General features: G+C 34.2%; 2 protein-coding genes across 3 annotated transcripts; one reads left to right on the top strand and one right to left on the bottom strand.

Annotated features, from left to right (window-relative positions):
- The first annotated feature begins 2,226 nt into the window (after positions 1 to 2,226).
- On the top strand, positions 2,227 to 4,068 carry LOC105128611 (uncharacterized). The gene is made up of 3 exons (XM_011030355.1): positions 2,227 to 2,475; positions 2,582 to 2,648; positions 2,796 to 4,068. Exons 1-3 carry the CDS (start codon positions 2,410 to 2,412, stop codon positions 3,722 to 3,724), a joined length of 1,062 nt encoding a protein of 353 aa, XP_011028657.1. The 5' UTR covers positions 2,227 to 2,409; the 3' UTR covers positions 3,725 to 4,068.
- A 3,910-nt stretch (positions 4,069 to 7,978) lies between these two features.
- LOC105128609 (lipase-like PAD4) lies at positions 7,979 to 10,693 on the bottom strand. 2 transcript variants are annotated; one of them, XM_011030353.1, is made up of 3 exons: positions 10,060 to 10,693; positions 9,037 to 9,810; positions 7,979 to 8,807 (listed from the first exon to the last, which is right to left on the bottom strand). In XM_011030353.1, exons 1-3 carry the CDS (start codon positions 10,387 to 10,389, stop codon positions 8,130 to 8,132), a joined length of 1,782 nt encoding a protein of 593 aa, XP_011028655.1. In that variant the 5' UTR covers positions 10,390 to 10,693; the 3' UTR covers positions 7,979 to 8,129. The 2 variants fall into 2 exon arrangements, with proteins under 2 accessions (XP_011028655.1, XP_011028656.1); XM_011030354.1 differs by having other exon boundaries at positions 7,980 to 8,792.
- Between the last annotated feature and the right edge of the window lie 1,151 nt (positions 10,694 to 11,844).

Raw genomic sequence — 11,844 nt, 5'->3', positions numbered from 1 at the left:
CATATTTTCCACTACTGGGATCTGCTACACGTATAACCCAAAGTGCACAACACACACCACTAGCTTTTCAAATTAAAAAAATATTAATTAAATGCTAAATTACATTATTAACCTTAATCAAACTAACAGTTAACAAAATAATTAAGGCTAAAAGACCTTAATACCCCTAATTCCAATGACTTAAATTTCTTGGATCCAAAGGCATATTTGTAATTTTATTATGTATAAAAAAAGACTTAAATACCACTGCTCGAAAGTGTTTTTTTGTTCCTAGAATTTTTATTATTATTTTAATTTTCATTAAAATATGGAAAAAAATACCCTAAAAAATCTATAATTACTAATGCATCACGAGGAAAGATAAAAATACCCATGATTCCAAGGCAAGCAATATTTTTTAGAAGGCCATAAACGTCACTTCATTATTATAGTGAATTGTGAATTGTGTCTATAACTACATAGAAACAACTATATGCGCGCGCATTACTCAAAGTGCACAATACACACCACTAGCTTTTCAAAATAAAAAATATTAATTAAATGTTAAATTATATTATTACCCTCGATCAAACCAACAATTAACAAAATAATTAAAGCTAAAAGACCCTAATACCCCTAATTCCAATGACTTAAATTTCTTAAATCTAAAGGCATATTTGTAATTAAATAAATTGCTCGGTGTAAACTAGATTTGTGGATTTGTGCTTCACTACAAACAAACATTTTCTTTTAATTGATTATAAAAAAGATGTTCGGATGATACAAATGTTTCAAAGAAGTAAAACAAAATAACTTGGGCATAGATGTGGCTAAACAAAAAATTAAAAAAATAAATAACAACATTAAATTAACCAATTTAAACCAAAATGTATTACAGGAACTTGTAGGAAAAAAATTGTTATCAAAATGGAAAAAAGATGATGAAGGAAAGATTTTAGTCAATTAAATTAAAAATTAAAAATTAAAACTAAAAAAAATTCGAGATAAGCTAACCTAAGTAAGTATGACAAAGCAAAGTAATGAGATTAAGAAAAGCCAAGATAAAGCCAAAAAATATATATATTCATATATAAAAGGATTAATTTGAAAAAAAAATCACTTAATAAAAAAACAATAATGAAGTCGAGCATGCCAACTAAACTCTACAACTTAAATAATGCGAATGAGATACCTAATAAAAAGTAAATCAGAAAAGATTTCAAAACTTAATTTTTAAATAATTCAATGATGAATAATGAAATGTAAAAAACATTAAACTTAAAAACAATATTTTTATAAAATATTTTAGTAAACTAGATTAACTTATTAAATTTATAGTCTAAATAATGTGATTGAGATAAATAAATAATATAAAAAAATTAAAAAAAAACAGGAAATTCAATATAAAAACACTTCAACCCTTGAAAACATGGTGTGGCCACTAATTTGTCAGATATGCTCTGAATGGTGGATGAGTTATCATGAAAATTCAAACAACACCGAAAACATGATGTGGCCAGCAATTGTTTTTTTTTAAAAAAATATTATTATTTCATTATTTCAACTCATATCACTAATGTGTCTAGAGGTACATTAAAAATGATATAAAAAAAAACCTCATCCCCTTTAGTGCTCTACTAATATATAATTTTTTTATTCAATAGTAAGAGATATTTTAAAACGAGCTTACACATTAATAAAAATTAAATCCCATCTATCCTATGTGATTTTAAATGCATGCTTTTATATCAACTTAATAAATTTATAATTTTTTTAATAATTTCAATCATTTCAAAAAAAAATGTATATAAATACATGTCTTGTTTATTCTATCTATTTTATTTTTATTTTTTGTCCTATTACACGAGTGGTTTGAACTTTGAAATAGAATCGATACGGGAAAAGAATCTACTTTTCTCGCAAAGATAATTACGATATACAATCGACCTCCCTAATTAATTAATGCTACTTTCCTTGTCTAATATAAAAACTCTGGATGGCACAAACTTCCTTGCTACCCAAAAACAGCAAAACACAAACTTCCATGCGAAAAGGGAGAGAGGTCAAACGACATCGTTTGTCTCGCGTAGAGGTTCGCTCGGCTTCGCGACGGCAGCTCGTGCACAGAAACTTTGCTCCCCACAATCTACATGCAAAACACACGTTACCCAAAGCGGTACATCAGCAAATTAGGTGAAAGTTAAGGGCATTTCTGTAACCGGGTCATTATATAAATAAAACAGAAGGCCATCTGTTGCTGGAAAAAATTGAAGGGCAGAGCGAAGCAGAGGAGTTTCCGTTATCCATTTCTCTTTCTCTCTCCAAAGAAACCAATTAGTTTCGTTTTCTCTCTCCATAAAACAAATTCCCTTCTCTACCAATTGAAACAAATTAGGGTTTTCCAAATCCAGAAATTTTGCAGCAGTAACCATGGCTTCCGGTTCAATCAACGCTTCAATTCCTTCTATCCCTAGAGATTTCGGCAAGAAGAAGAGGGTATGAGGGCGACTCCTTTTTCTTTCTTTCTTTTTTTTTCTCTCCCTCTCTGGAACTTGATTTCTTTCTAAACAATCAATTATATTCTTTTTTGGGATTTATGCAGGCCAATAGGTCAGCCAAATTGAAACAATGCAAGCTTGACGCTCGTCGAGAGCAATGGCTTTCTCAAGGTACCGTGATGATCTCAAATTTAAATTTCTTCTTATATTTGATTATTCTTTTTTATTTTTTTAGTTAATTTTAGTTTTTGGATACTGTGGTGGCGCTTTTAATTTATTGATGCGATGGGTGGTGGATTTTTATTTCATTTTTATTAGGTGCAGTGAAGAATAAGGGATGTAAGGAGGAGTTGACGGGTCCACGCGTGTCGCCTCAGCAAATTCATGAAGAGGGAAGGAAGAATCCGTTGGAGAACTCGCAGTTGAGGCGGCGAGGAGGAGGAGCGGGGGAGGATGAAAATGAGAATGAAAACGGGTCGATCCATCATGATTTTGATTTGGATTCCCCTTCGAATAGTCCTACTGGCAGCAGTTTCCTTGGTGGCAACGAATCGGGCACCAATTTTACTGCTTCCTGTAGTAGCAGCACTACTAGTGGAAGTAGCGTTGGTGGCAGCATAACGGAAGAGGATGGAGAAGAGAATGATAATTGCTTGGATGACTGGGAGGCTATGGCTGATGCTTTGGTTGCCAATGATGATGATAATAAGCTAGAAAACCATATTGATGAAAACAATCCATGTTTGGAATTGCAGTCTTCACTGGAGCATGAACCTGTTGTTGTTCAATTGGATTGTAATTTGCAAAATTTGGGCTCTAATAACGAGAATTTGACACAGGAGAGAAGGGTGCCACCGAGAGTGACTCCTGGAAATTGTCGGGCGTGGAGGCCGGATGATGCACTTCGTCCGCAGAGTCTTCCTAATTTGCCCAAGCAGCGCAGCTTACCGAATACTGATAGGCATTATGGACAAGGAGTGCTTCCGTGGGGTTGTGCTAGTGGTGTTAATGTGCCTACGTCATGTCCTATATGTACAGAAGATTTGGACATCACGGATACAAGTTTCCTGCCATGTTCCTGTGGGTTCCAGGTCTGTCTTTTCTGCCACAAGAAAATGCTTGAGCTGGATGGCCGCTGCCCAAACTGCAGGGAGCTGTATAAGAATGATCCTGTGAAGGTGGAGGCCAGTGTGCGTAGAGGTAGTCTGACTTTAAGATTGGCTCGTTCTTGTAGCATGAGGTCGTAAGAGGATGATTCTCTGTTTTGGTGAACTTTGGGTCCATCTCTTTCTCCGTGTGTCTTGTGTGTTCTGTTCTATTGTTAGGCTGTCACTTCTTAGACTTTTTAGATGGAGGGGTATAGATCATTATGTCTTTTGGCACCCGATAATTGAGCTGTTTCTTATTTCGATTCGTGGTTCTTATTTGTGTGGTGCGGCTGTAGAAAACTTCAGTATGTGAATAGATAAGGGATATAGAAACTCAATACATGAAAGGTAATTACAATATCCTGTGTTTTCCTTTCCCTAATGCTCGATTGAGTTACCTTCTGCTTGTGCATGTTAATTATTGTAGATTCCATCTTTGGTAATTGCTTTCTGGGAGACAAACTTAGAATCCAATAGTTCATGGATGGGGCTAATTAGCTAATGGCTTTGATTGCAATGCAAGTCTTGATGCTTCATAGTTGTACTGCATGTGATTATTTAAATGCTACATTATATGTAGGTTAATTGATGGAATTACATTTTTTTGGCCTTAGCTAATGGGAACAAAAAGGAGCAGAGTTCCGAAAACGTTGAAGGCAGCCTCTCGGCCTAAAAATATGTTTTGAGAGTCATATTTTTGGGACCGCATGCAAAATTTGTTTCTTTCTTGAGACTGCTTCACGGTTAATGCTGTCTCTAATTACGGAATAGAAAGTTGCCTTGCTTTTCCCTTGAAAATCTGGTTTCTATTTCTTATTCAAGTATCAAGAAAGGTTGGTGTGTGACGCCACCATGCCTTTGCCACGTAACAGCAGAGAAGAATTTGCGTCTCATTGACAGCCTCTTGGCTTAATTTTGATTGAGACGTCTAGGAGGGAGATATGTAAAAATGTTTGTTTCCTATGACATCCTCTTGGTATAATTCTGATTGAGACGTCTAGGAGGGAGATACATGAAAGTGTTAGTTTCCTTCACAAGTATTGATGAATTCATTTTTCTTTGGGCTTTGTGATTTACATGGCAAGGTCCAAGGAGCATCGAATGGCTGGAAAAGCAAGGCTCGATGCATTTAGCGCACTGTCATCTCAAGAATTGTTGGCACTATAGCCTATATGTTTGTGATCTGCGAAGATGGAATTGTTTTCGTTTTGGCCTTGTTGCTTGTGGGGTGATTGCATCTCTGTGTGCCAGCTACAATTGTTTGGTTATGGTGGAAGGTGGTTTTCGTTTATCCTATTCGTTCAGATATCACGTGATTTTGTCGTCATTTCTTGGCTGTTTCATTTTCAATTATGCTGAAAAGTTGAATACTCTAAGGGACTTCTATTATTTCTAAGGATATTGGATGCCTTCCATTCTCTGTTAGAAAAACGTGACTTGTTAATTTTTAGGTATGAATGCACAGATTGTGATTTTGCAGTCTGAAAAATTTGAATTACCTCTCAGATAGCAGTCTAAGGCGCCGTTTGTGATGTGAACTATGTTATGTTATGCTTGAGACATATTTAAAAGTGTTTGATTAATGCTTCGACCATAACAAATATCACATTTTTGTATGGATTTTACTAAAAATTCTCTCTTTAAACCTTGGTTAAGAAAAAACTTAGCGTAACTTTGGGAATGCGGTGTAAACTATATTTTTTAAAATTTCAAAATTTTTTTTTATTAAAGTTTAATATATTTTGTATATTTTGGGTTGTTTTGATATGTTAACATAAAAAATAATTTTTAAAAAATAAGAAAAACATCATTAACATAAAAAGTTATTTGAAAAGTAACCGTAACCATATTACTAAACACATATGCTATGTATTTGTTTTTATAGTTTAACTTATTTGAATTCAAAGTGTTTTTTAAATTATTTTTTTAATCTAAAATAGCATTAAATTAATGCTTGTAGGTGTTTTTTTTTTATGATTTTGATATGCTAATATTAAAAATAAAAATATTTTAAAATAATTATTTTAATATATTTTCAATTAAAAAACACTTATAAAAATACTTTGCATTGCACTTTAAAAATTCATAAATTTTCTTAAACTTGTTTTTGTTTTATCATAACCATAAAAATATCACAATCCAAATACTCACTGATTCAACTTGAGAAATTCTAAGTTTAATGGTATCATGAATCATCCATTGCAGAAGTTCACAAATTGGCATGACAATGGTGTAGACTACATGATCAATGTCTGGAAACCTATGAATAGTCCTGGCAACTGAAGGAAATGCAGATGGCAAGCTTTCGCTCTTTATCCCTTAAATACGACGCTTCCAAATGTTAAAACGTGTTTGTTAGTTAACTAGATCCTGCACTCGATTAATGTCTTGGAATCTGTTTGTTTTCATGGCCACTCATCTCCTATATTATTTCAGTTGATGAGCATCTATTGGAAGAGGCAATGAACAGAGGATCTAACAATCATTTTGCAGGAGCCAAGAGGTGAAGTTTGATAAATAGTTTTGGTTTTTATGTGTCGCTAGATAACTGGATTTGGTGGGTACGTGTTGATCAACACTCTCTTGATTGGATCCTGTAATTTTCTGTTAAAAACCTATATTCATCTGCAATTTAGATTTACATAGTAAAATCCGATTAATCAACTTATTAATATTTTTTTTATAAGATATCATTTGACATGTTTATTTTTTTTAGAAAAAAATTAAGAGTTAACTCAATTTAATCCAAGCAGAATTTTTAAATCCAATCCGATAATCAACCTAGTTTAAGATCCAGGTGATGAGTTTTGACCGAATCAACCTCAATTTTTTTTATAAATCAAGATGATGTTGTTTTAGTAAAAAAAAAATAATAAACGGATTATAATCAGGTTTTTGATATGGTTTTATCGGGTCACCAGGTCAACCCATCGAGTTGACCAGGTTAACTAACTTTTTAATTGCCTTTATTTTTTATAAATCTGGTTCAATCCCGATTATGGTTCCAGATCGATCCACCAGGATTTTAAAATTATAAATCTGGATTTTAAAACTATAAATCTATATAGATCCTCCACAGCTCGTGATGAATAGCTCATCTTATTTCACTACTAGGTCAAGATTTATAACTTTGATTGTAAAATGACCTCTATTGCTTATCACTGGTCTAATTGCGTTGGAACAGCGATAGAAGATTGTGTGTTTTGGTGATGAAGTACACAGTATTCAACTGGGGAGCATGATCATCACTAGGCTGAAGTTTCAGTTCATATCGCTTCAGCATTTCGACCATATCCCGTATACCTGCTTTCTCAAGGCTCTCTAGATTAGCATGGCCATCTTCCTTGTCTTTTGAAATACTGAAGACATCATAGTAGCAGCCTTTGCAAAGTTCGCGGTTGCTTTTGTAGGCACGCTTCTAGCGTCTGTATTCTTTCCTCAATATTTATCTTCTTTTCGTCAATTGCAGCCAGGTTCCTCAGCTTCTGCTTCCCTGTTTCTTTAGCGCCACTAATATTGAGGCTTGCTCCATCACTGTGGGATACCGAACAAAAGGCATCGGTTCAACTTGTGGGCATCAGCCAGTCATGATTGCTATTGAAACTAAAATGTCCAATTTCAGCAAATCTTGTGGATTCGAACTCACTATTACATTCCATGTAAGCTGAGGATGGAGCATGTCAGATGCGAAAGAAGCAAAACTTACTAGGCCTAGCCCGATTGAGGCCGAATCAAATGCGATCATTTGCAGTTAATACAAGTGCATCTAGGTGGGCATGGTGAAAACAGGACACAATTTGCATTTGTAAGCTCTTTCGTGGTCCATCTCTGCAGTTCAAATGATCTCTTGGACTGCTTCGGGCAACTGTCACCTTTACTTCTACGGTACTCAACAGAGAAGAATAGATCCCCAAGGGTGTGTAGGGACTTGTATAATTTAATGAAGCTTGATAAAGTCTTTAAAAGCAGGTTTGATCTCCCCATGATATTGCAGGCAGGGTAGCTAGCAGCTGAAGATGCATTCTCCATCACTGTTACATGGAAACCTTGAGCCTCATCCTCACAGCTAAGTTTATGATAGCAGCTGATTCATTTTATAAAAAAATAAATATAATATATATTAGTTTTAATAATTCTAATTAATACTCTGTCTTAATAGAATATTGAATATTATGGAATAATATTTTAATGCATTTAAAATCTCACAATTATAATGACTTAACTATTTTTTTTGCAAAATCTTTTTGTCTCATGAATATTTTTTAATTTTAGATTTACTAATCGAACATTAAACTTACTAATCAAATACAGATAAATAATAGAGATAAAAAAAAAAACCTTTAATTAATGATAAATATATTTTACATGAATTAGATTTAATATTACGTGATTGGCTACATGATATATTTACTTATTAAGAAAAAGTTCTTGTTCATCATAATAACATTAGTTATACTTCTAAAAGGCGACTCCGCCCTTAGCTCTAAAATGCAAGATCCAGAGATCAGTTGGTCAGGAAATGCTGTTTCTGCAATTTCGTAAAGGTGGAATTCTCCAACAGAACATCATCACCTAGTTCCTTATTTTGAATCCACTTATCAACTTTGGTCTTTAGGTGCAAAATGCTTTCTATAGTTCCCTGACAACCTGCTTTAATGCATAGTTCCTCGACCTCAGCCCAAAAACAGGATTCTGGAATTTCATCTGGCAGCTGCTCAGCATGCTCACGCCATTTTTGAGTGCATTTATACCGTCTTGGCCTGCCCTTTCCCATATAGGGTCCTGTGTCTTCATTCTTGAGGTGTCGATAGTAATTTGCGATATCCAAGGGTTCAACAATGCGGCGATACCTGGTTCCGAGACCTATCCATTCCTTCTGGCCCTCAAACTCATCAGGGAGTTCATACCTTTTCAACATTTCTATTATTACATCCCATATACCTGCTAGCTCAAGCCTCGCTACATTAGCATGGAAATCCTCCTCTTCATCTGAACTCTTGAAGGCATCATAATAGCCGACTTTATGTGCACACTTACTTTGGTATTCTTGTAGCTTATCTAAACATTTCTCTATATCTTTCTTCTTTCCATCTATTGTAGCCTGGTTCCTCAACTTCTGCTTCTCTAACGCTTCAGCAGCACGAAGAGAAAGTCTGGCTCTTTCACTCTGGAATCCCAAACACTTGAGCATTTATAAATATTGGAGGTGTCAACTAATTTCATTTTATTTTTCACTATTATGTCCAGTTTCAGAAAAAAGTTTGAGCATTTCCAAGTCTGATACTGCTATTTCCTATATACTGAAATTTGTATCCAAATCAAATTTGCTAGGATAAATTTAGCCAATGTGTGATGAGTGAACATATATATGAAATTGAATGACACATTCAGCAGGGAGTAAAAGAACTTACCAGGCCTAGGTCATTCAAGGCCATATCAACTTGCTCACGCTCAACGCTTGCAACATTCCAAGACACTGCAAGTGCTTCTTGGTGATGATGGAATAAACTTGTTACAGCTGGCCTTTTTAAGTGCTCTTGCAGGTAATTTTCGTAGTTCAAATGATCTCTTAGGCTTGTTTGGGCAACTGTCACCTTTTCTTCTTCAGTGCTCAACTGGGAGGAATAGAACAGTACTTGCAGCACAGCATCAGGGTTACTTATGACAACAAGTTTCCCTGTTCCTGTACAAAAGACGTAAGTCCCGAAGGGTCTATACGGACTTGGTTCAATGAAACTCGATACAGTTTCCAGCAACGGATTCGTGCTTCCCATGATCTTACAGGCAGCATAGGTAGCAACAGATGATGCATGTTTCACCACAGTTTCATAGAAAGCTGGGGCATCATTAGGAGGTTGCTGCGAGTTTTGATTGAAGTAATCAAGGACTCGCTGAAGTTGTTGCTTAATGGAAGAGAGTGGACTGAGTGAAATCCGAGGGACAATGTCATATCTCATAACGAAATTCACGAAGTAGCGAGACCATTTTTCACGCCTAATTGCAATGTTTATAATGTAATCACCGACAAGGGGAGATCCAAAAGTCAGGCAGAGTGGCTCGATGCAATTGGAGCTCTGTCTATTGTACACTTCCAAGAACCAAGCTGTCGCCAGTATGGCAATTGCCCCTCCTGAACAGTGGCCTGTAAATACAACTTGCCTTCTGTCGGCCACAGCTTTTTCCACCTAGGAAAATTGAAAACCAGCATCAGACTGGAGTTAATTTTTCTAGTCCAGCAATTATTTTAATGTTTACTTATTAAATCTATTCTACTCTCAATCTGTTTTCCATCTCACACTTGTAAATCTTATCAATTATTGTTTTTTTCTCGGGGAATTCAATTAGCTTCTTAGAAGGATATCAAGAACATAAATGCAGCTATGGATCTATATAACAGAAATGGAAATAAAATGACCAGGAGTTGATTGAGTTACCTCAACTTTGAACCGTGGATTAGCCAAAACTGCTTGGAATCTTTTGAAAAAGGCTTCATTGACCCTGCCAGTTTGATCAAGACCAACATATTTGAGAGAAGGAAAGAACTGAAGATCCACCTTCATTTCTCCAAAGGCACTTCCAGAAAACCAATCATTTACAGACAAAGATCCAGCAAAGCTAAAGACAACTTCAGATGATGAACTTCGAATCTCTTTAGAAAGATATTGCTTCCCTGGATATTTGTGAGCCTTCCTGGCCATTGAACATGCTTTCATGATCACCTCTTCTTTGATCTCCATGTTTTCTCCAAGCTTAACAGTACCCATCACTACTCTTCGATTTCTCCTGGAATTTGCTGCTCTTGATTTTTTTTAACCTTTTCTTCTTTCACACACAAACGAAATGAAGCACTCACGAAATCATATAGGCACAAATGGTTGGTTCGTCGTCGTTGACTCGTGGACTTTACCTGACTTGGTTGGAACAGCGAAATTTCCGAAAGCTTTCTGTCTTCCCTTTTCTACTGAAACATGTTGGAAGTTTACAAAGATTCCCATATTCCATTCTGTTTTACACTCAACTCTGGAATACTACCCCACCTTTTGTTTACAATTTAATTCAACTTTTAGCATGATCGATTGCTTCAATACTTCCCATGTCATCATTAATATTTAAATTTCGGATAATTAGTTCTTTGCCCACCAAATCATTCAAGTTTTAATATATTTTTAACATTCCATGTAACATGTCAAAACCATTAAAAAAACATTTGAAAAACATCATCTTACTTTCGTTTTTGCACTATATTGTAAAATGGTTAAATATATTTAATGAAAAAAATGATGATGCTCTTAATTAACATTAGAAGGATCATACTTGCTCGACACGTTCATGAAAGGTATGTGAAACATAGTTTGATAGCGAAGACTTAAGAAGAGAAGTCAGGTTTTATCCCTGAAGGGGACTAGTTGAATGGTGGCAGAATGGGCCTAGTTGCCCAAAAGTCAAGTTTTGGGTACGATCTTGTCTGTTTGATAATATCTTGTACAACCGACATTTTCATTGATGAAGTAAAGGCTAGTCTCATAAGTTTGGAACGGTTCACTAAATTTTGAGATAAAAATAATTATTGTTTTTTTATATTTTTTAAATATTTTAATATTTTGATAATAAAAATAATTTTTTTAAAATAAAAATATATATTATTTTAATATATTTCTAAAAACAAATAATACTTTAAAAAATAATCATGTCACATTCTTGAACACTACCAAATTACTTTTTTATAGAAACTAAGTGCTGAATTTTGAAAATACCATTTAAAATGTGCTGCACAACAATTCAAATTAAAAAAAACTAAAAATATTAATTATAAATAATTCAAAATAATCTATTAAAAAATTAAAAACTATTGTAATAGCTTAATAATACACATGGGTGTCAAAAACTTATTTAGTTTAGAATAGTGGAAAATATTACTTTTTAATTTATTTAAAAATATATTAAAATAATATTTTTTAAAATTTTATTTTTTATATCAGTATATTAAAATAATTTTAAATAAAAAAATCAAGATTTTTAGAAAACATAGCATCAAACACCTCATCTTAAGTAAAGTTGGGCCACATTAAGAAATCCATTGCCGGTAAAGAAAGAAATTCTAACAGTCTCTTGCAGGCTTATAGGACTTCTGCTTTGTTCACATGCTTAGAGGCTAAGCTAAACGATCAACAGAACGGGTTCTCCTCCTCTAAAAATAATGTAAATAGATAAATTTTGAA

Source organism: Populus euphratica, unplaced genomic scaffold (assembly GCF_000495115.2).
Source record: "Populus euphratica unplaced genomic scaffold, PopEup_1.0 scaffold111.1, whole genome shotgun sequence".
NCBI classification, from domain to species: Eukaryota; Viridiplantae; Streptophyta; class Magnoliopsida; order Malpighiales; family Salicaceae; genus Populus; species Populus euphratica.
The sequence above is the reverse complement of the archived record's forward strand: the minus strand, read 5'-3'. Positions and strand labels throughout refer to the sequence as shown.